A 20,544-nucleotide genomic window follows, 5' to 3' on the forward strand; every position below is an offset into this window, starting at 1 on the left:
TGCTCTCGGCCTTTCCCGATGCAACAGCCGCCATCACAAAGGCTCAGTTCACACCCATTACAGACAGACATAAGCAGCTTGCTACAAGCAACTCAGTTTCTCAAGGGATGGCTGAGATCCCTCTCCTCACGTGGGAGGCCACCAGATGTTATCCATCCGTTTTTTACGTTTGTGCCACCAACGATGATCACAAGCGGGCGAGAGCATCACGAAGGAAACAGTTGACAGATACTGTACTCTCCCAACTTCCGATGATCCCAAAATCAATTTGTCATTTAAACGAAGAAGAACCAACCAAAAACTCTAGCAAATCGTTTCGTCTCGCGAACTCTCGCTACTTCACCCGTCAAACTGATAGTGGCAACAACCTTCACCAACATATATCGGTCCCTTGGCAGCCTTCCAAACCCCGATGCAAAAGCCTATCAAAACAAACCAAGCCAATTCGCCCAATCGTCCCCTCTCTCGCAGTGCAATTTTCCCCAACAATCTACGCGGGGGGCCGGCGGCTGAACAACACCAAGAAGAACAATACTAAGCAGCCTCGTCTGTGCACACTATCACAGTACTGACCCTTTGATATTGTTCTTTGTCGCCCCAAACACTTGGGACTCACACTTCGTATCGCCATGTCACCTCAATTACTTCGAACACTTTTTCAAGTGTTTCCTCCCCAATCTCAGCATGATACTCCATTTCCCTATACTTCAAAATGGAACAGGACGTTAAATCATCGTGGAAACAACTCTTTCTCTTTACAAGACGATCGCGCTCTGGTGCTTTAATCGCTGCCTTGCTTGCGGCTGGATTTTCAGCGGGTTTCAAAACTGTTCTGTCGGTCATTCTTGGAAAAGTCTTCGATATTATCGCTGGCTTTGGGGATGGATCGCTCAGCGGGGATGAGGCCCTTTCGCAGGTGGGAAGATGGGCACTCGTCCTTGTAGGACTAGGCGTTGGCAATTGGATCGCAAGTACAGCGTTCCTTGCACTCTGGGTCATCTTTGGAGAGTTGCAGGCGTGCAGTGTTCGGCAAGACATCTTTACAAGCCTCCTCTCCAAGGACATGGCCTGGTTCGACTCTCAATCCGAAGGCATCTCAAGTCTTCTCATCAGAATACAGACGTAGGTATCCCTCTTCTGTATTAATAAATGACTAACAGATGACAGGCAAACTCGTGAGTTTCAACTCGCATCCTCCCAAGTTCTCGGCCTTCTCGTCGGCGACATCATCACCTCAATCGCTTCCCTCGGCATCGCCCTCTACTACTCCTGGAAACTCACCCTCGTCCTCCTTACCACTCTTCCAATCTCAGCCATCGTTCTCTCACTAGCGACAAGACGGCTTGAACCCGCAATCCAAGCACAGAAGCGTGAGCTCGCAGTCGCCTCCAAGTTCGCCGTTGCTTCAATAACAGCCATCGATCTTGTCAAGGTCTTCAACGGATATGACCAGGAGGTCTGGCAGTACTACCCAGCTGCCAAATCTGCAGCGAAGCACTATCTGATCCAAGCGCAATGTAACGCTCTGCAAATGGGCTACGTTGCATTCTGGGTCGTAGCAATGTTCGTCGTCGGCTTTTGGTATGGAGTTGTACTCGTCAACAATGATGGCCTTGCCGCTGGTAGTGTTTTGACAACTTTTTATGCAACGCTCGCAGCATTTCAGGGTATTGAGGCTTTGATGCCTCAGTGGTTGGTTCTCGCAAAAGGCATGTCAGCCGGCAGCTTTCTCTCTACCATCACTCGAAACGTGAGGAATGGTGAGATTGTCAAACCGATGACAGGAGCTTTACGACCGTTGAGTTGCAGCGGTGACATCGAATTGAAAGATGTAAGTTCGGCCAATGCTAACAGCGACAATTGCTGACTTTCGCAGGTGTGTTTCGCATATCCTTCGAATCCGGCACAAAAAGTACTACATCAATCCAGCTTCTTCTTCCCCTCGGGTGAGATGACTTTTATCGTCGGGAGAAGCGGCTCCGGCAAGAGCACGTTGGGTAACCTCATTGTCGGTTTCTATGAGCCCCTGAGTGGAGACGTCATTGTCGACAACAAACCCTTACGGGTCCTCGACAGACAATGGATCCGTGAGAACATTACCTTGGTCCAACAATCCAGTGTCCTATTCAATGAGAGTTTTTTCAAGAATGTGGCCTTTGGGCACCACGACCCCGCAAGAGCAACGCGTGCTGAGGTGATGCGAGCTTGTGATGCAGCTTTGCTTCAGTCGACGATTGCAGGGCTTCCCGAAGGTCTAGACACCAACGTCGGCGCTGATGGATACAACTTGAGCGGCGGACAGAAGCAGAGATTGGCGCTTGCTAGAGCTCGACTTCGAGACCCTCCAGTGCTCATCTTGGATGAGATCACAAGTGGCCTTGACCAAGTGAGCCGAGTGCTCATCATGGATGCCATCAGGGCATGGCGACGGGGAAAGACAACCATTATCATCACACATGATGTCGCGCAAATCGATACCGATGACTTTGTCTACGTGATGGACAACGCATCTCTTGTTCAAGAAGGATTCAGAAAGGATCTCGATATGCAGATTGGCGGCACGTTCGCCACTCTCGCATCTACCGCATCAGAGGAACCAGACACGCCGATAGATATCACCATCGACTCTCCAAACTCTCCTCTTTCACCTCTTTCCCCTCTATTTCCCCCTCCTGGCAGAGCTTCGCGTCTCTCGCAAATAGTCGTTGGAAATCTGGAGTCTTTCAGTCCAGCCCCAACAAGCTCCTCTACGCTATTGACTCTAGGTACAAACACGGCGGCCGCTTTTCGCATGCGTGCAACTCGCGCTTGGGAGATGCAACCCCTCACTGTAGCTGTACCCGAACCTGAGCCTGTACGATTAAAGTCCGCCGCCGACAACCATACGATGGTCAGCTTCTACGACGAGAAGCACGACAGTGCATTGAGATCTCACAGCAGCCTGGATGGTATGGAAACATCATGCACACTGGTGTCACTCGACGAGCCAGAGTACGTGTTTGGTGGCGCCGAGCGTCCCAAGAGCATTACGAGACTCAGACAAATCAAGTTCAACGAAACGCTTCAGTCAGATAAGGGGGATGACAAAGACAGTGAGACTAAGGATCTCCTTCCACCAATGCCTCTGGCATCGATATTCAAGACAGTCTGGCCGGCTTTGGGACGTGGGCATCGGGCTCTTCTCATCTGCGGAGTACTGACCTGCCTGGTTGGGGCAGGATCTATTCCTGCATTTGCGTATTGCTTCGCGCAACTCCTTGGTGCAATGTGGTCGCAAGGTGACAAGCTAGCAGAGGGCAAGATGTGGGCTATCTATCTCATTGTCATTGCGGTTATGGATGGTGTTTGCACCGGTGGCGGTCGATATCTTCTTGAAGTGGTGGGACAAGCCTGGATCAACACCATCCGAGTGGAAGCTCTGAAACGAATCCTCCGACAGCCAAGAGCATGGTTCGATAGATCGCGCAACTCTCCCGGCCGTATCAACGAGTGTCTTGACCGGAATGCCGAAGAGATGCGCAATGTTGTTGGCAGATTCTTGCCCATCATCATCACAGTCACCGTCATGATCATTGCTGCTGTTGCTTGGGCGCTCGTCATCTCCTGGAAACTCACGCTCGTCACTCTCGCGCCGCTGCCTGTCGTTATGGGCGCAGTCAAAGGCTATACCATTATTAGTGGGAAGTGGGAGGCGCGGTGCAACAAAGGGGCAGAAGATGCGAGCGCTACTTTGACTGAGATCTTCCTTAACATCCGAGTTGTTCGAGCTCTCACTCTAGAACGATACATGGGTGCCAAGTATATGAAAGCAGTGAGACACACCCTGAGTCTAGGACAGAAGAGAGCAGCGCACACCAGTACACTGTATGGTCTTTATCAGTCAGTCAACTACCCCCTTACAGCACTTGTGTTCTACTACGGAACCGTGCTTCTGGCCTCGGAGAAGGCGATCACAGCAACGGCGGTTGTGGCAGTAGTGAACCTACTTCTGTTCAGCATGGGCACAGCGACGAGTATTCTTAGTACGATACCGCAAGTCACGATGGCTCAGTCAACCGCCGCGCAGATGTTGGGGTACGCCAACATGCCTTTGGTACCTAAAAGCGAGCCTCGTGGGTACTACAAAACTAAAACCCCGCTCCCAGTTCGACTTGACAATCTCGGGTTCTCATATAAGTCAAGATCCGAGAGACCAGTCTTGCGAGGAGTGTCATTTGAGGTGGATGCAGGGGACTTTCTGGCGGTTGTTGGTCGGTCAGGCTGCGGGAAGTCAACGGTGATCTCGCTGATGCTGGGTCTTTATTCTCCCACCAAAACTGAGATCCTCAGCACGAGGCCACCATTGAGCTTTAATGGATATTCCCATGCACACGTCGATATGGAGCATCTCCGATCAATGATGGCATATGTGCCACAAACGCCGTTCCTCTTCCCAGCGACCATTGCAGAGAATATCGTGTACGGCTTAAGTGAAGTATCGCACCTTCGTCAGTTTCCAAGCATTCTAGCTGCTGCGAAGGCGGCGGGTATCCACGAGTTCATCACAACTCTTCCAGATGGGTACAATACTCGAGTCGGCGACGGAGGTCAAGCGCTCTCAGGTGGCCAGGCGCAGCGTCTTAGCATCGCGCGTGCACTTGTACGCAAACCTCGACTTCTTGTGCTGGATGAGCCTACGAGTGCTTTGGATGCAGAGAGCGCGGAAATGATTCGACATACGATGCAAAAGATTACGAAGAATTCAAGAGGAGATATAGCAATTGTGGTGGTGACGCATAGCAAAGAGATGATGGCAATCGCTGATCGGATTGTTGTCCTGGAGGATGGTGCCAAGGTTGAGGAGGGAACATATCATGATTTGCTGCACGCAAGAGGTGCTTTTGCTCGAGTGGTTGGAGATTCAATATGGGAAAAGGAATTTAATTGATCTTCAGGGGCAATTGATCTTCAGGGACATTTGGATATGTATTGCATATAAGTTAATTGTTATCCTTTAATATTGAAGTTGGTGCAGTTGAGAGCCTCCCCCAGATTTAAAGTTAATGTGGGCCCATTAAAGTCAGTCTCGAAAATTGATTTGATCGCCGCTTGATTAATAAGCCACTAAACCGAAAAAGGGTCACGGGGGTAGAAGTGCGACCCCCAAAACATCCCGAAGATTCCAACGTCGTCTCCATTTCAATCTCATCGCCACCTTGAAACACCAAATACTCTTTCATTCACGTGTCGCCCCATTCACCATATTCTTTATTTACAGTCAATCTACTCGTGTCGCAAGCTAGTTTCGACTTACCCGACAGCCTCTCACGAAGCCGCAGGGCTGACGTTGTTTCACTCACCTCTTCTAGCGTCTCACTCATTCTCATACTCACATTTCATCTTATACAATGACTGCGCAATCACCCCCGAAGCGCAGAAGTCGCTTATCTTCAAACACCCAAGATCACGACGATGCAGCGCTCAAGGTCCATCCCCTTTCTGTCTCTCCAATGAATCATCCACTTACATCCCTCAGGCCCGCCGCGAACGCAACCGCGAAGCCCAGAATATCTTCCGCCGCCGTCGCCAAGCCGCCGAAGCTGCACAGGCCCAGCGCGTGCGTCGTCTCGAGCAGGTAGTCGAGGAGATGAGCTCCATCTTCATGTCCTTCGTTGACGAGATGCTCACCACCGAAGCTGTAGTCAAAGCTCAACCGAATCTCGTTGGGAGCTTGAGGAGGAGCATGGAGAGGATTCTGGAGCTGGCGCATGAGGTTGTTGGGCCGGAGGAGGATCTTGTGCTGATGCCGAGGGAGGGGGATGATAGGAAGCGTGCTGGTTCTGGGTCGCCGGAGAGTGAGCAGAGTGAAACGACGGAGGATTCTTCGGGTTCGATGGCTGTTGCTGTGAGGAAGACGCAGGTTCAGACGCTGACACCGCCTACGTCAACGGCCATGACTTCAGTTTCTACGCCAACCCCACCATCTCTATCGACATCAGCACCGTCCTCACTATCAACACCGCCGTACTTCAACTCTCAACAACCACCAATGGCCAAATCCTTCAACCTACCAACATTCTCACTCTCGCCTCAGATCTTCGGCAACGGCTGGCTCGGCACAACCCCTGCATCACCCGGCGATCTCGCCATCCCCTCGTCCACACAACACTCAGCATTCTCATTCCGCCTCGCCTGCGACATACTAGTAATCGCATGCCACCTCCTCGTCAACTCACCGCCAACCTACGCCATGTCAGCCTGTGAATCACGCCTCTTCTGCAACACCCTCAAAGGCCGTGCGAAAGACGAGATGCTCACACGGCTGCGCTGGCTTATTGGGCCAGGCCGACATGAGATGTATCGCGTTATCGATCTGCCGTATGGACGATATGGACAGTATGTTTATTCGCGCGCGGAGCTCAACCCTTCTACGGTGGAGGATATCGAATGGCCGTGGCCTACACAACCGGCTGGAACACGCATCGACCACTTCACACGATTCTTCAGCGTTGTTGGAGTCGAGAAGCAACTCCTCGCACTTGGTGCCAGGGTTGTCGACGCTGAAACTATGGAACTCAATCTGAACAACTCGCCGATGCCGAATGTTGGCTATGCTGTACCCAAACAACCCGAGAGCTGGAGCTTCGTCAACTGTTTCTCATTTCCTACAGAGCCAAAATCTGGTCCTGTTACAGTGCGAGTGAGTATCCCAGCGCTCATAAAGTCGCTCGCTACGAGGTCGGTTTGTTTGATGCGGGGGCCGGGAATACCGAGGTCCGAGATTGGGGGTGCGATTGAGGAAGCGATCATCAAAACAGGATGAGCACACGATAAAAAAGTTTTTATGATTTAACGAGATGGGCACGCACGGAAAGGATTAGATCACTATCAAGGCATTTGGAATTGGATATGTAAGACTTTGGGATGGAAGCGTTGTTATTATGGCCTAGTAAAGCGACCTGTATATTGGTATCTTAAATCCCTTTATCTGTCATAACGTCGTAATCTGTTATTTACAAGAACACAGGTCCTTCCCTTTGACGACCTGTCTACTATATACCCTCCTCTTGGAAAATATCATTTGTATATGAACGCACAAAAAACGTGCTCATTATCGTCTCTTAGATCTGAGTAGTCCCTCCCAGGAAACGTGATGTCTCCAGGAACTCTTCTGCTCTTGCTGTCGTCGTTGAGCCGGTCGTGCCGGAGCTCGGGGATTTGTTCGTCGAGGCTGTCGAGGTCGTCGTGTGTTTATGGCGACGAATTTCATAAATTCGGCGTCTTGACTTGGTGGCAGCGTACTGTTTTTACCACTACTGGTCCTTAGAATTGGGTCGTCCTTTAGTGTCTTGGGGTGAATCTCCAAAATAGCACCCTTGTGCTCTTTTCCTAGCTTGGCCGCTTCTACGAGGCCGTTCAAGTCGATATCTCGCTTCTTCTTTTCCTTCTCTTTCATCATTCGTGTTTGGTCTGATCGCTCCATTGCTTCACGTTGTTCTTGCGTCATGGGCGTCTCGTCCTCATCGGGCTCGTGGGTCAAGTGCATCATATGAAGGATGTTCTCAACGGGACCCATTTCTTGGTCTGGTTGTTGAGCTTCCTTGTCATTGGTCTTCTTCCGCTTGAAGCAACTAAATGCCTTTGACAGGAGTGCGCGAGTCGGTCGCCAAATTGCAAGCCAACTGTCCGCGATCAAGTTGAAAAGACTTTGGACGAGGCTATCAGGAATCTGTCGGATCAAAGCTCCCAGTGGGATTGACATGACACCGAAGAGCAAGCTCCATCCCCATTGGGCACCTGTAAGGGGGGTTGTGTCGAATGCTTCGCCTCCCTTAAAGACGATGATGAACTGGCCAGCGATAGTGATGAGCTGCACACCGATGAACCAAGGATTACGTAGGAATCCTTGATACCAAATATCCAGCTTGTTGTCCACACGACGACAGTTGTGTTGGTTAAAGAACTGCATCCAGACGTAGATGTTGAGCACCAATGTCTGGAGCTTCTCAATTTCGAATTCAGTGTCGGGGTTGAAGAGGTCCCATCCAGCGTAGTGAACAACAAAGACTACTATCAACTGGTAGATGGCTTGGCAAATGATCATCTTCCACATAGTGATGGAAATAATGGAAGCATTCCGGGGTTCGGGCTTTCGCTTGAGAAAATCGGGCGAGGGATGATCGGTAGCATAACCAAGAGAGGCAAAGATATCCATGATCAAGTTGATCCAAAGCAATTGAACGACGGTGAAAACAGCGTCGCCAACGAGCTCGGAAACGACGGTGATAATACCTGCGGTGATGTTGATGGTGAATTGGAACTATCGTTTCGTTAGCAAAGAACCTGGCCCAATTGATCAATAACCTTACCTGGCAAAACTTCTTGACGGAGTCATTCACAGTTCGACCCCAAGCCAAAGCCTTGACTATAGAAGCAAAGTTGTCATCAAGAAGAATTATGGATGCAGCCTCCTTGGCAACTTCAGTACCCTGGATACCCATAGCAAACCCGACGTCCGCCGCCTTCAATGCCAGACCGTCATTCGTACCATCACCGGTAACAGCTACCGTCTCATTCATGCGCTTCAAGTGTGTTACAAGAAGCAGCTTATCCTCAGGGCTTGAACGAGCCAGGACTTGTAGTCTTGGGATAACAGCATCAAGCTGCTCAGGAGTCAAGTCTCTGAATGTTGGTCCATCCATGGCAATGCCACCAGCTGTGTAGATACCACATTCAGTTGCAATAGCCTTGGCGGTCAAGAAGTTGTCACCTGTAACCATGCGAACGAATACTCCAGCAGCCTGACATTGACGAACTGATTCCACAACCTCGGGGCGCAATGGGTCACGAATGCCAAAGGCACCAATGAAGATCATGCCAGAGGCCAACCATTCTAGGTTAATGTTATCGGGGTCGTCGTCTGGGCCATCAAAGATATCCTGCGCGCTAAAGTCTCGGTATGCAATGGCGACAGGTCGGAGCATCCTGTTAGCGTAGTCTTCGATTGTGTTACGATAGCTTGCACGGTCATTCTCAGAGAGTCGTGCAATTGGTACCCTGAATGTAGGGTCCAAAACAACAAAAGCACAATATTCAAACACAACTTCCGCTGCTCCCTTGACGAGAAGTCGATAACGATCCTCATTAATCTTGACCAAGACTGCCATCCATTTACGGGATGAGTCGAAAGGGAGGATCGCAACAATGGGACAATTGGCTCTTTCCTCAGCCAAATTGTTCATACCGAGATGTTGACGGCCAAAGTGTAGCAAAGCAGTCTCAGTGCTTGAACCCATAAAAGTAGCGGTACCAGAGTCATCATTCTCGAAGGCCGTGGAGTTGAGAGCGATACTGTCCTTGATCAACCGCCGACATTCTGGAGAGAGTGACTTTGCCATGTCAATCGAACTGTCGTACTTGATAGTCGAGGCACGCGACATGGACGAATCGGGATCCGGAACAACCAGGTCGGTGTCGTCAAAGTAAGACTCCAAGCCAACACGTCCAGCCACGACAGTCATCTTGTTCTGTGTGAGGGTACCAGTTTTGTCGGAGCAAACTGTCGTCGCGTTTCCCATAATCTCACACGATCGAATCAACCGCACCAAGTTGTTATCTCGGAGCATACGCTTCGTGGCAAAGGCCAGTGCAACGGTCACATTGAGCGCCAGGCCTTCTGGAACAGTGATGACGACGACCGTGACGGCCAGAATCAGAATATGTAAAAAGTCTTCCGCCTTCTGAGATGGCCCACCAGTAACAGTGTGGAGAGTGACCATGAAGCGGATGAAGAGGACAAGAAAAAAGATGGAACCTGCAATGGCACCGATAACAATGAGTTGTTTGCCAAGACGGCCAAGTTTCGCCTGGAGTGGTGTCTCCTTGACATCGTCTCTCAACGACATGAGGATACGGCCATAGGTCGAGTTGACACCAACAGCAGTAACGAGATAGGAACCAACACCGCGCGCGACAGTGGTTCCACTGAGAATGAAGGGGTCAATTCGCGATGTAGCTGCATGGTTTGGCCTTGGTACGGTCTTGTGTACAAGATCAGCCTCTCCCGAGATCGAAGACTCGTTCATCTGCAGACTCGAAGCTTGCACAAGAACACCATCCACGGCAACAACATCGCCAGCCTCGAGGTGCAAAAGATCACCAACGACAACATCTTGAACGGGGATGCGCTGGAGTTTACCCGAGCGCATCACCGTTACGTCCCTTTGTTGCTTTCGTTCATTGACCTTCTTGAACTTGTAATTCTTCTGCCAATCAGTCGCAGCGCTTGCGATGATGATGACGAGGATTGCAACCACAATTGTCACACCATCTACCCACTCAACACGCGATGCGCCTATCGACTTGTCGACGGATTGGTAGATACCAATAGCGAGCGAGATGGAAGCAGAAATAGTTAACAAAATGATAAGTTTATCATTGAATGCTATCCATAATAGTCTGAAGAAAGATTTTTGTGCTATTTGGGGCAGTCGGTTATCCCCAAATACTCGTTTTCGATCGACAAAGTGGTTGTTGCGATGTTCGAATAACCCATTGTGTAACAGCGGCGGCGAAGGCGGAGGGGATGCTGCCGATAGAACCGGGGGTCGTTCAAGACTACCAGAGGCGACAGCTTCATCCAGAGTGACGGTACCGTCCAATGTTGTTTCGTCGGCGCTTAGTCCTGCTGAGATATCGGTTCGAAGCCCAGCGGCTAAACCCAACAAGCCTCCAAACGCGCGCAGAGCGGAGATATTCTTGGCGGTCAGGAGTCGATGTAGCTGAGACGGAGTGAAAGCAAAGTTGTTGCCCTGAACATGTTCGTCGTCATGCAAATCGAAGGGCGGGTCGACATCGTGAGGATCGGGTTGAGGATTCATCGTGTTATCGATCTTTGGCTGGTTGTGACTACCAGCGTCAAAGTTGGAGTTGGAGTTGGAGTTGGAGTTGGACCCTCCGCCAGAGCCGCCATAGCGTGAATCAGGAATACTCGTGATGTCGTCCATCAATGGGAATCTGTGTTAGAGGTTTGTGAGCGCGAAGCAGCCGTTGATCCAGAAAACCTGGTACGGCACTGGCCACAGAGAAGGGTTGAATGAAAACAAAACAAAACAGAAGAAGAGAGGAAAAGAGAGATTCAGTGGTGGATCGAAGACGGTCTGAAGGGGACGGGATGGTTGATAGATTGTGGAGGAAGCACTGAAATCATGCTCAAGCTCTAGCGTGGGGGAGGCTTTTACCAAACTGTAGCCCGAAAGCGTTAGAGTCATCCAGGACCAGCAGGAAAATAAAGAACCTTAAAGAGAAACTCGTCATACCTGGACGACAAGTCTCCACCGGGAAATGACCTTCTGGCGGGCAGAGTTGATTGTGAGTGGTGCTTGGCAGGTCAATCTCTATTCTGTGGCGGCGCAAGTTTGTCTCTGCTCAGTTCTTAAGGTTGTCTGGGGGTCCCGGGCGGTCCGCCTTGTACAGAAAATACGCCATATCCAGTAACAATCAGCAGCGACACGTCGCTAACCCACTGTAACTGGTCCGCCTTACAGAGGACCGGGGAAACGCTGGGAGCCTGGAACTGATATTGTCACTGCCCATCATCTCGGAAGGGCCGAGACTCTAGGGGTGGCTAGGTAATCCTGAAAATGCTTGGTGCTGCTGCTATCGTGTCTTGGCGGTCGTCTTGGCTGCAACGTCGTTTGTGCTAAGAGAGACTGAAGCTTTTTGGCCAACGGGTGTGTGTCATTGTCGTCGTCATCACAGCAGCAGCCTCTGGTGTTGAAGCAGAGACTCTCAAGAAGCGCCGTTGAATTAAGAATTGAAACACTAGGAAATAACGAGGAATGAGGCAGATCATGCATGCACAGTGCCCTGCTGAAAAAGAAGAGCCCCAGCCTCAACCCAAACCTTACACGCGGCCCCCCTGGCTGGGTCTTGACCTTCCTTGTCCGTCTCTAGCTGAGTAATGAAAAGAGGCAACCCAGGTTTTCTCGGCGAAAACACAAAAAAACCACGCCAAGATAATCAACAGTCGCATCGTCAAGTTTGGCCTCTGCCAAGGTTTCCCCAAGTGATCTACCAACGAGTCAGATGATGCGAGTATCATAACAATTCTAGAAAAACTGGAATAATTGACTCAAGTCGGTGGCATTTACAGTTTATCAAAGAACCAGAATACCAGATCAATCAGATACGCGGATTCGGGCAAATCTGATAAGCCCGAGGCCCCGTAGATGCCCAGACTTTTGGATCCAGAAATAAACCGAGATGATGAGCTAGGTACGATAGGAGGTTGGAAAGTGGCATATCATTGGGTGGCTAAGTTCCCGGAACTACATGATACTCTTTGTCTGTGTACAGCTGGGAGTAATTGTTGTGGTTGAGTTGAGTGGGATTAGACTTTTAGTTACATAAGGCGATATTCAGATGGTGAATGGCTCGCCACGATGAAACGGGCACGATTGAAGCCGTTGATAACAGTCAAGCCCGCCCGTTACAACAGAAAGCTCAAACGGCACAAACTCAAGAGTAACTCCATCTTGATCAAAAAAAGCAACAAGTACAGACACAACCCACGTGCAATGAGCACAGACTTACGACACCAAGGCTAATCTCCATCTCACCGTGTCGCTTTGTCCCTACAGCCTCACATCTCACAATTCATCCTTCTATCCCAGACCATCAATGAATGACACAAGAGCACAGGTCAATTTATGCTCGTGACTGCTCCTAATACTCTCTCCGTGACATTTGTATTCCACACTGCACGATCCAATTCGGTGGTCAAGACATCCTATCACTTTCCACCTATAAAGCCAGCATATAGAATACCGTATCCTTCACTTCAAACCGATCTCGTCTCGTTTGTCCAATTAATAACCCCCTCTCTTCCCCCGATCGCTTCAGCGCCCTGCCGACCGAGACATGCATTCCCAGATCAACATCTCCAGACATACCGGTCGCACAAGAAACCTCAAATCGACTCCGGGATATTTGCACGACGCTGTTCAACAAACTTCCCCATCGAGACTGTTTGCACAGAGTGATACAATATAGAAATATAGATTCACGTCAGCGGTAGAGACCTGCCAAGTCGTTAGATGTTAAGCTTGAATCAAAGACATGGCGCTGTCTTTCGCTTCGACCTCCAAACATCGAGCACATGGTGTCGTATCCTGTCCAGCTCTGTTTCGTTTCACTACCCCTAAACATACCCTCTAAACACCCTCAGGAGAGAATCTTCACCTCAGAGCTGCCTTATCCGACGGACGTGATATTCCAAACAAAGCAACTTCCCGTATCAAAGATCCCGTCATTGTCCTCCATTCTTCCGGTTTGTCCCAAAATGCCTCGACATGACTCGCTGCTGTAGTTTGCCTTGGAGAGGGCAACATCCGTTGCTGGATACCCGTTGGGGATCTCCTTCTGGGCTCTGGATCTTTATTCGGGGTGACAGAGACATTGAATCCACATGGCGGCCTTTGACAGAATTAGGTCAGTGAAACGGGTTCGGTGTTGAAGGTCTCGAACTTGTTTCTTGGTATAAGTCTTGAGATTGTCTGGATGTGATTCAGAGATAAAGCTCCTTGACTTCCCCCTCGATCTTGAGTGGTTTCTTCAAACAAACTCAAGACTATCAACCATGGAGTTACCAAAAGCCTTACTTACACTCTTTCTTCAGTTCGTCCTCTTGCCTCTAGTAATAGCTTTACCTCGTCCCCTGGATACACGAGACGATGAAGTCTTTGCTCCCAAAGTCATGATCATCTCAATGGCATGCCCCCTCCCCTATCCCATACTACTTCTCTAACCCCATACAACAGTGGTCGCCCGAAGCTGCAGTCTGGCACGAACGCCTTCCCGGCTCAAATCTAGGCAACCTCGTTTCCAAAACCATTCATGCCCCTGGCCTTTCCATGCTCTTCCCTTACGCTACCTGCACTGAAGATGGAAGCATATGTCATGTCACCATCGGCGAGGGGGAGATAAACTCCGCTGCATCACTCATGGCTCTCATGCTCTCCCCCAAGTTTGACTTTCGTCATACCTACTTCCTCATCGCCGGTATAGCTGGCGTTAATCCCAAGTACGGTACTCTTGGTTCAGTTACCATCGCTCGTTATTCAGTCCAGGTTGCGTTGCAGTATGAGATTGACATACGATCTCTTCCTCCAGGCTGGCCAACGGGGTATATCTCATATGGTCGTGACCAGCCTTACCAACAGCCGTTTATCACATATGGCACTGAAGTCTTTGAACTCAACGCTCAACTTCAAGATGCCGCATACAAACTCGCTTCGAAGGCTCAGCTGGAAGATGCGAATGGCCCAAAGGAGTATCGTGCACTCTACCGCCGAATGGGCGAGACATATAAAAGTGCCTCACAACCTCCCTCTGTCATCAAGTGCGACACTGCTACGAGTGATGTATACTACTCTGGCAGTAGACTTTCCGAGTCCTTTGAGAATACTACCAAAGTGTGGACCAATGGCACTGGCCTCTACTGCATGAGTGCTCAGGAGGATAACGCAATCTTGGAAGTCCTCGTCAGAGCAGCGATTGCAAAGATCTGCGACTTCTCAAGAGTCATGATCTGCAGAACAGGTGATATCTCCCATGACCCCTATTAATCATCTCGCTAACCCTTGCAGGTTCCAACTTTGATCGTCCTCCTCCTGACTACACCGACCTAGATCATCTCACCGCCGCCAAACAGAATGGCTTCTCGATCGCCATCGCAAATATCTTCAACGCAGGCATCGAGATCGTCAAAGGCATCATCGAAGATTGGGACACAACATTCAAGGATGGTATCAGGGCAGAGAACTACATTGGGGATATCTTCGGCAGTCTTGGTGGTGAGCCTGACTTTGGCTTTGGGAGTTTGACCCATGGTCAGCGCATTGCACCAGAGAGTAAGAGCAGTGAGTTGGCGAATAGGGAGATGGATAGACGGAGGATCTTGACGCAGAAGTTTTTGAGGAAGATCTGAGTTAGATAGTTAACGACATGGCAGTTGGCTTTGTATCATTCGGTGTTGATAATCTTGGGAGAGCGTATGGTATCATGGCGAAGTCAACCTTCTTTCTATTTTGTTTTAGTAAACACTTTTCTCTGGGCCCTTTTTGGACCGCCGTCATTCTCAATTATTTCTCCTATCAGTTCTTTCATACCATTGTCGCTTTACTTTCATGAACCAATATGTTTCGCCAAACGATCTCCGGTATGCTTCGTTCCGTTCCTCACGCATCAGCAGGCCAAACGGATTTATTGATTCACATACAAACATCATCTCGCATCACTACAACTTTTCAAGTCACGCTACCATGGCCCATCGGCCCAGACGTCATGCTCATTCGTGGCACACAGTGTCGCCCAGCCTGAAGCAACCCATAGCACTGTAACATGAAGGAACAAAAGGAGAAGGCTCATGGCTAAGCCCCATGCTCGTGGACCGCTTGTGAAGTAATCTCCGTAGCCTTGCCTGAGGGCAGGAGAATAGCTCGTCATTTGCGGTAAGCCAAGATCTAGCGCTGCAACGCAGACGAGTGGAATGCCTACGTTCGGTTGGACCATGAGTGGCCAGCAGGGCCGTGTGAGAGTGGTTATTTTGATGCCAAATAAGCCGAGGCGTAGGGCATAGCTGAGTAGCGCAGAGTTCTCGCCTGCCAGATGCATGGATCGGATGAGAAACACAGTTGCTCTCCGTCTAAGAGCGTCAGCTGTGGTCGTGGGCGGCGGCATCAAAAGTGGAGGGCTCTGAGAGTTTCGTCTCTCGTGCATCTCTGAGTGCTCAGATGCGTCGCTGACGCTCACGGCTGGTGTTACAAAGGATCCGCGATGACTTTCTTGGCTGCGGGACATAACCATGGACTGCGAACCACCATGTCTCGATAGAGATTGACGGTGCGGATCCAGTCGAGAGTTCTGGCCACTCTTGGTAGGCGACAGGTCTCTCGAAGTAGTCCTAGCCAATGTGCTGATCTCTTCAAACTTGTCCGATGTTGACGTTTGATGTCGATGTCGGGGGCCTGTAGAACTGTAAGAGTAGGTTGTTACAACACAAGAAAAAGAAACTCACCTGGAACTGGCGTGCTTGGGGGAGCGGGCGAGTCCAGATTCTGGATGCGAGTTCCGATCCCGAGATTTGGTGCAGGCTCCTGACTTGCACCATTCTCGAAGGTCATTGACTCGCCTCGCATGGCTTTGAGAACCTCATTGGCACTAGGTCTTTCGCCAGGGTTGAGAGACAACAATCTTTTCAATAGCTGATAGAGCTTCGAGGGAAGATCTGGTCGCTCACGTCGTTCATCCTGGAACCCTTGCCAGTGAGTGATCTCGGTTCGAAGTTCATCTACATCTTCGAGTTCTTCTTGCAGAGCATTCGCGCTTTGGTAAGGAAGTCTCCCGAAGCACATAAAGTAGAGAATCATACCAAGCGAGAAGACATCCGACTTTGTGGTGAAGTTTGCATATCGACCTGAGGAGACATCCATCTTGAGGACCTCGGGAGCGCAGTACGAGATGGTTCCAGTAGTGCCGGAAGACTTGCGGACGACATTCTCGGGCTGGACTTCACCAAAATCGCTGATGAGGCATGTCGTTCTGCCACCCTCACGATGAAGCAAACAATTACTTGGTTTGAGATCGCGATGAATGTAGTTGGCTGCGTGGAGGTATGCCACGCCGGACGTGATGTCCTTGAATAGGGTGTAAATTTCATCAAAAGGGAGCTTGCGGTTGCCATTCAACAAATCAACAGGGGTTTCGAGTTGGCCCTTCGATCGTCGACGCATCTGAGCCTTGAGCTCCTCTTTGGTCGCCTCACGTGGTGCTCCGCCGATGATGTACTGTTGGAGGTCACCACCATTACAGTATTGCTGGAGGATGAATGCGCAAGCGACACTGGGGCCAAATCGGGTGAGTCTAACATCCTCAAGCCAGACGTGCCGATACGATACAAGGTTTGGATGGGAAAGCTTGGCGAGAAGCTCGACTTCGATGAGAACCTTCTCCAACCAGGCGTGATCATCTCCGACAGGGACTCGTTTGCAAGCGAATTGGCCAAGGGCGCATCCATCAATTTCGTGCCGTACAAGCAGCACAACACCTTTACCTCCCTTGCCTAGGACTCTTTCCTCGACGAAAAATGTGTTGAAGTAGTTGGGACTGAATGCATCTCGCCGTATTCTGCTGCCTTCGGCTTGCGCAACACCGGGTGTACTCGACACAAACTCGGCCTCATCTGGACCTGGAGATGGCGATGTCTGATTTGTTGTCGGGCTACTGCTGCCGCCCAAGATAGGACCAAAAAGTCTTCTAACTGGACTCGGCGGGTGATCGGTGGAATTATCGTTATTCGCATTGGCAGCGCGGAGCATGCGAAAGTAATCGGGGTCGACATAGGTCTCTTGCCGAGCACCAAAGGAATCATAGCTTCGGTCGGAAGTATTCTCGGAACGAGTAAGCGGCTGATGGCATGTAGGACAAGTCGAGATGCCTCTGATCTCGAGTCTATGTGATTGAGAATCGCGAACAACGATAGCGTTGTGGTGACGGCTGCAAGTTACAAGGGTTTGGTTAGCTTGCTATGGATGCCGAACTACGGATACCTTGCACAACAAACAAAGGGAAGCGTGATGACGTACAGAACAATCTCTCGGCCCTCATGGGGCTGGTATGGAATTAGCGACATGTCCTTGGAGTGGGAGCGTCAGGTACAAAATCCAGGATCGCAATCATGGTAAAGATGATGCGATGGGGAGGTTGAGGATTTTGTGTTGGAGCTGTTGGTTCAAGTGGAAATGGAAGTGGAATGGAAGTGGAAAGTTTCGCGGGGAAGCTCCAGGTTGCCAGTGGCAGTTAGTGGTGTTGTTGATTGAATCATTGCTGACAAGGGATCGGAGATATCGAGGTAACGTGAACAACAACACGCAACAGTGCGACTCGAAAATCCATAAAATTACAATGAGACTTTATGAGTCATTGGCTTCTATCACTGCATCTGCTGTGAGTATTATTGATTAGAATAACAAGTTTCTTCTAACTGTTTTGTAATTTTGACAGCTCTTGAGCTCCAAGAAACGAGCCGAAGCGTCGTGTGTCATTGGTACATCCATGTTGATCATCAGGAACCTCAATTAAGCTTTGTTATTACACCTTGACGCCGTTCTACTGGTAGATCGGGAGCTAATTGCCTCCTGAACGTTATTGACTTAAACGAAATTAATCAGGTAGATTATTTATCCCAATAGTTTCGTAGGTCAGCCACTGTCCCAGCTTGAAGCAGAATGTCAAGTTTGAAGGTCTAGGGTATTTTCCTTCCACATGTCCCTGACCAACAACACCTTCCCCACTATCGCGAGGCTTCCCATTTCCACGCAAGCGACTCTCTGTCCAGAATAACTTACTACTATGGCAGATCTCCGACAAGCGTGTGATCGATGTCACAGTAAAAAGCTAAAATGTACAAAGATCCCTGCCTCTTCAGTCTGTACTCGCTGTGTCAAAGCTGGAGTCACCTGTCTCTTCAGTCCTCCAACTCGGTCTCTGCGCCATCCTGACAATGTTACCTTCAACTGGTCTATGCTTGGCCTGGACGAGCCTACAGTCGATCCAGTTCCTAGCTTTGACCTAGATCCACTTATCACAACGCCGCCTGTTAGCGAAGATACAGATCCTCCTCCACCTCCACCAGCTAAAGTCACTGAGATATCTCAGTTGACAGATCTCATGGCTGGGCTGGATCGGCTACGGACAAACTTTCCAACCTCGCAAATGGATCATTTATCTGCAAGGGAACTCACCGACTTCATGAAGATATGCAAGTTTGATCTTGGATCATTCCTTGAAGATCTGCTACAGCGTTCACAAAAGCTACTTCACTTATATCCTGAAGTCCTCAAGCGACTTGAACCCGAGGATATCAGCTGCGATGCGCCGGACTGCATACATAACGCACAAAAGCAATTTTCGGTTTCAAAATCCAGAGTTCCTATCGACCAGTCTCTTATTCACCTCATCATGGCCTGTCATCTTCGTCTACTAGACATCTTTGACATGATCACTAACCATGGGCGTATGTGTGCTCATGCTGTACCGCTGTTACCCAGAGAACAGGAACCCAAGTTCGATATGCCCGAGATCAAGATCGGCTCTTTCGTTGCCCCGAAAATGTCTGCAGCTTCAATGATGATCGCAATGGTGATTGAGCTCCAGCATTCCCTGAGCTCAAGGGCAGAGCAACTGGAAAATGCGGTCTCATTAGCTGTAGGCAATGAGTCAAAAGCAGCAAAGATCATCAGTCTTCAATGCGAGTTATTGAAAGAACGAGCTTCGGACACTCTTGATGGTCTTTGTTCTCTTCGAGATAACCTCATGAAACTTGGTGTCATCAGATGAAGTTGTTTCACCGTTTACTTCAAAGAACCCTAGATCAGAATCACAAGACTATGACCCATACTATGCGGAGACAAACAAAAAGAGATGGTTAGGAAGTCTTCTATCTTTGAGGCGCATTGGGCCATAGTAATGCATGAGAGTCAACTGTCATTGCTCCTTGTTCGTCGTGTGCAAGAAAGACAGACACGGCTGAGTTGCTAAACGGACGCATATGTTGGCTGCCGATGCAAGGAGCCTGAGAAGGGCCGGTTGACTTCATCAACCGCCTATCCTATGAGATTGCTGAGCTCCATTATCTGGCTGATCGATGGAGCATGCCTTTCACACGGAAATACTCGCTCAAGGGGGGTCTGGGCTTTGGAAGGGAAATTTTACGACACTGTCGGATCACTGGAAAACGTCAAGGCAGCTGCAGGCTCGTCATACTGTCGCTTTACAGTAATGCCCGAGATGTTGCAGCTTTGCCATTTTGAGATCCGCCCCCAAACAACAAAACCCGATTGCAACACAAACTCACAATGTTCTGCAACCAGTGACACCATGCTTCCCAATTTACCCGCATATAGCTGTTACAAGCCAGCTATGCATCATCGTCTCATTCGTTCTGTCGCAATGCTTCGCCGTGACCGAGGTACTATCGGCGTCATTGTCCACTCTGTGTTCCCCATGGAAGAGATTCTGTGGATAACCTCAGAGCTGACGTTTGCGGCTCGTGGTTGCACGATGCCCAACGTCAGTCAGAAACACGGGAAAGCGGGTGTTACCCAGCTAGCGGAGGAAAGAAAAATTGGGACCTTGATCCTAAACAATAAAAATATTTAGGTAATTTAGCCTAAGTTTAGGGGACTCTCTACTAAGTTTATTGCAGCACCCTCTTTTCAAGTCTTGAGCTTTCTTGCTCCCTGAGGTCCAGCTATAGAGGGTGGAACTTCAGCCTTTGGCGATGGTATTGATTGTCCGATCATGCAGTCGTGCGGAAGTTAAGGCTGAGGGTCGGGGTTACGACCTAAACGAGAAGTCCTCTGCAGGTTGTTTCTTGAGTCGAATTAAATTGATACAGTCAGAAGAGGTACCGGTTCTGGTGCCGCTGTCACACCACGTGAAATACTATGGGTGGTCAGACTGGGAATTCTTCCCGACATTATGTGAAGAACCTCAGTTCATGGC

At 49.7% G+C, this 20,544-nt stretch overlaps 6 protein-coding genes across 11 annotated transcripts; 4 read left to right on the top strand and 2 right to left on the bottom strand.

The window, feature by feature from the left end:
* Positions 1-712: 712 nt before the first annotated feature.
* Positions 713-4,927, top strand: FVEG_12783 (hypothetical protein; the record flags this gene model as incomplete). Its single annotated transcript, XM_018902152.1, has 3 exons — positions 713-1,122; positions 1,168-1,831; positions 1,877-4,927. 3 exons carry the CDS (start codon positions 713-715, stop codon positions 4,925-4,927), a joined length of 4,125 nt encoding a protein of 1,374 aa, XP_018760799.1.
* Positions 4,928-5,156: 229 nt separating this feature from the next.
* FVEG_12782 (hypothetical protein) lies at positions 5,157-7,124 on the top strand. Of its 4 annotated transcripts, XM_018902151.1 has the most exons (4): positions 5,187-5,465; positions 5,516-5,614; positions 5,682-6,948; positions 7,007-7,100. In XM_018902151.1, the coding sequence occupies exon 3, from the start codon at positions 5,723-5,725 to the stop codon at positions 6,800-6,802; it is 1,080 nt and encodes a 359-aa protein (XP_018760798.1). In that variant the 5' UTR covers positions 5,187-5,465; positions 5,516-5,614; positions 5,682-5,722; the 3' UTR covers positions 6,803-6,948; positions 7,007-7,100. The 4 variants fall into 4 exon arrangements, with proteins under 4 accessions (XP_018760795.1, XP_018760798.1, XP_018760796.1 ...); XM_018902149.1 differs by having other exon boundaries at positions 5,516-6,948; XM_018902148.1 differs by having other exon boundaries at positions 5,157-5,465; positions 5,516-7,124.
* FVEG_12781 (hypothetical protein) lies at positions 6,861-11,376 on the bottom strand. Of its 2 annotated transcripts, XM_018902146.1 has the most exons (3): positions 11,298-11,376; positions 8,349-11,223; positions 6,861-8,299 (listed from the first exon to the last, which is right to left on the bottom strand). In XM_018902146.1, exons 2-3 carry the CDS (start codon positions 10,983-10,985, stop codon positions 7,091-7,093), a joined length of 3,846 nt encoding a protein of 1,281 aa, XP_018760793.1. In that variant the 5' UTR covers positions 10,986-11,223; positions 11,298-11,376; the 3' UTR covers positions 6,861-7,090. The 2 variants fall into 2 exon arrangements, with proteins under 2 accessions (XP_018760793.1, XP_018760794.1); XM_018902147.1 differs by lacking the exon at positions 11,298-11,376 and having other exon boundaries at positions 8,349-11,251.
* Positions 11,377-13,618: 2,242 nt separating this feature from the next.
* FVEG_12780 (hypothetical protein) lies at positions 13,619-15,026 on the top strand (the record flags this gene model as incomplete). Its single annotated transcript, XM_018902145.1, has 3 exons — positions 13,619-13,732; positions 13,800-14,580; positions 14,628-15,026. The coding sequence occupies 3 exons, from the start codon at positions 13,619-13,621 to the stop codon at positions 14,966-14,968; spliced, it is 1,236 nt and encodes a 411-aa protein (XP_018760792.1). The 3' UTR covers positions 14,969-15,026.
* On the bottom strand, positions 15,002-17,798 carry FVEG_12779 (IKS protein kinase). Of its 2 annotated transcripts, XM_018902143.1 has the most exons (3): positions 17,625-17,798; positions 16,058-17,535; positions 15,002-16,007 (listed from the first exon to the last, which is right to left on the bottom strand). In XM_018902143.1, exons 1-3 carry the CDS (start codon positions 17,669-17,671, stop codon positions 15,298-15,300), a joined length of 2,235 nt encoding a protein of 744 aa, XP_018760790.1. In that variant the 5' UTR covers positions 17,672-17,798; the 3' UTR covers positions 15,002-15,297. The 2 variants fall into 2 exon arrangements, with proteins under 2 accessions (XP_018760790.1, XP_018760791.1); XM_018902144.1 differs by lacking the exon at positions 17,625-17,798 and having other exon boundaries at positions 16,058-17,570.
* Positions 17,799-18,390: 592 nt separating this feature from the next.
* On the top strand, positions 18,391-19,377 carry FVEG_12778 (hypothetical protein; the record flags this gene model as incomplete). The annotated part of the gene is made up of 1 exon (XM_018902142.1): positions 18,391-19,377. One exon carries the CDS (start codon positions 18,391-18,393, stop codon positions 19,375-19,377), a length of 987 nt encoding a protein of 328 aa, XP_018760789.1.
* Between the last annotated feature and the right edge of the window lie 1,167 nt (positions 19,378-20,544).

This window comes from Fusarium verticillioides, chromosome 3, assembly GCF_000149555.1.
Source record: "Fusarium verticillioides 7600 chromosome 3, whole genome shotgun sequence".
Taxonomy (NCBI): domain Eukaryota; kingdom Fungi; phylum Ascomycota; class Sordariomycetes; order Hypocreales; family Nectriaceae; genus Fusarium; species Fusarium verticillioides.

Bases quoted from the DNA above. Each gene is read 5' to 3' on its own strand.
- FVEG_12779 (XM_018902143.1), bottom strand. From the start codon at position 17,671: ATGTCGCTAATTCCATACCAGCCCCATGAGGGCCGAGAGATTGTTCT. The intron at 17,536-17,624 runs GTACGTCATCAC...TGTAACTTGCAG, and splicing joins GAGGGCCGAGAGATTGTTCT to CCGTCACCACAACGCTATCG. The intron at 16,008-16,057 runs GTGAGTTTCTTT...ACAGTTCTACAG, and splicing joins CCCAAGCACGCCAGTTCCAG to GCCCCCGACATCGACATCAA.
- FVEG_12781 (XM_018902146.1), bottom strand. From the start codon at position 10,985: ATGGACGACATCACGAGTATTCCTGATTCACGCTATGGCGGCTCTGGC. The intron at 8,300-8,348 runs GTAAGGTTATTG...ACGAAACGATAG, and splicing joins CCGTCAAGAAGTTTTGCCAG to TTCCAATTCACCATCAACAT.
- FVEG_12782 (XM_018902148.1), top strand. From the start codon at position 5,388: ATGACTGCGCAATCACCCCCGAAGCGCAGAAGTCGCTTATCTTCAAAC. The intron at 5,466-5,515 runs GTCCATCCCCTT...TACATCCCTCAG, and splicing joins ACGACGATGCAGCGCTCAAG to GCCCGCCGCGAACGCAACCG.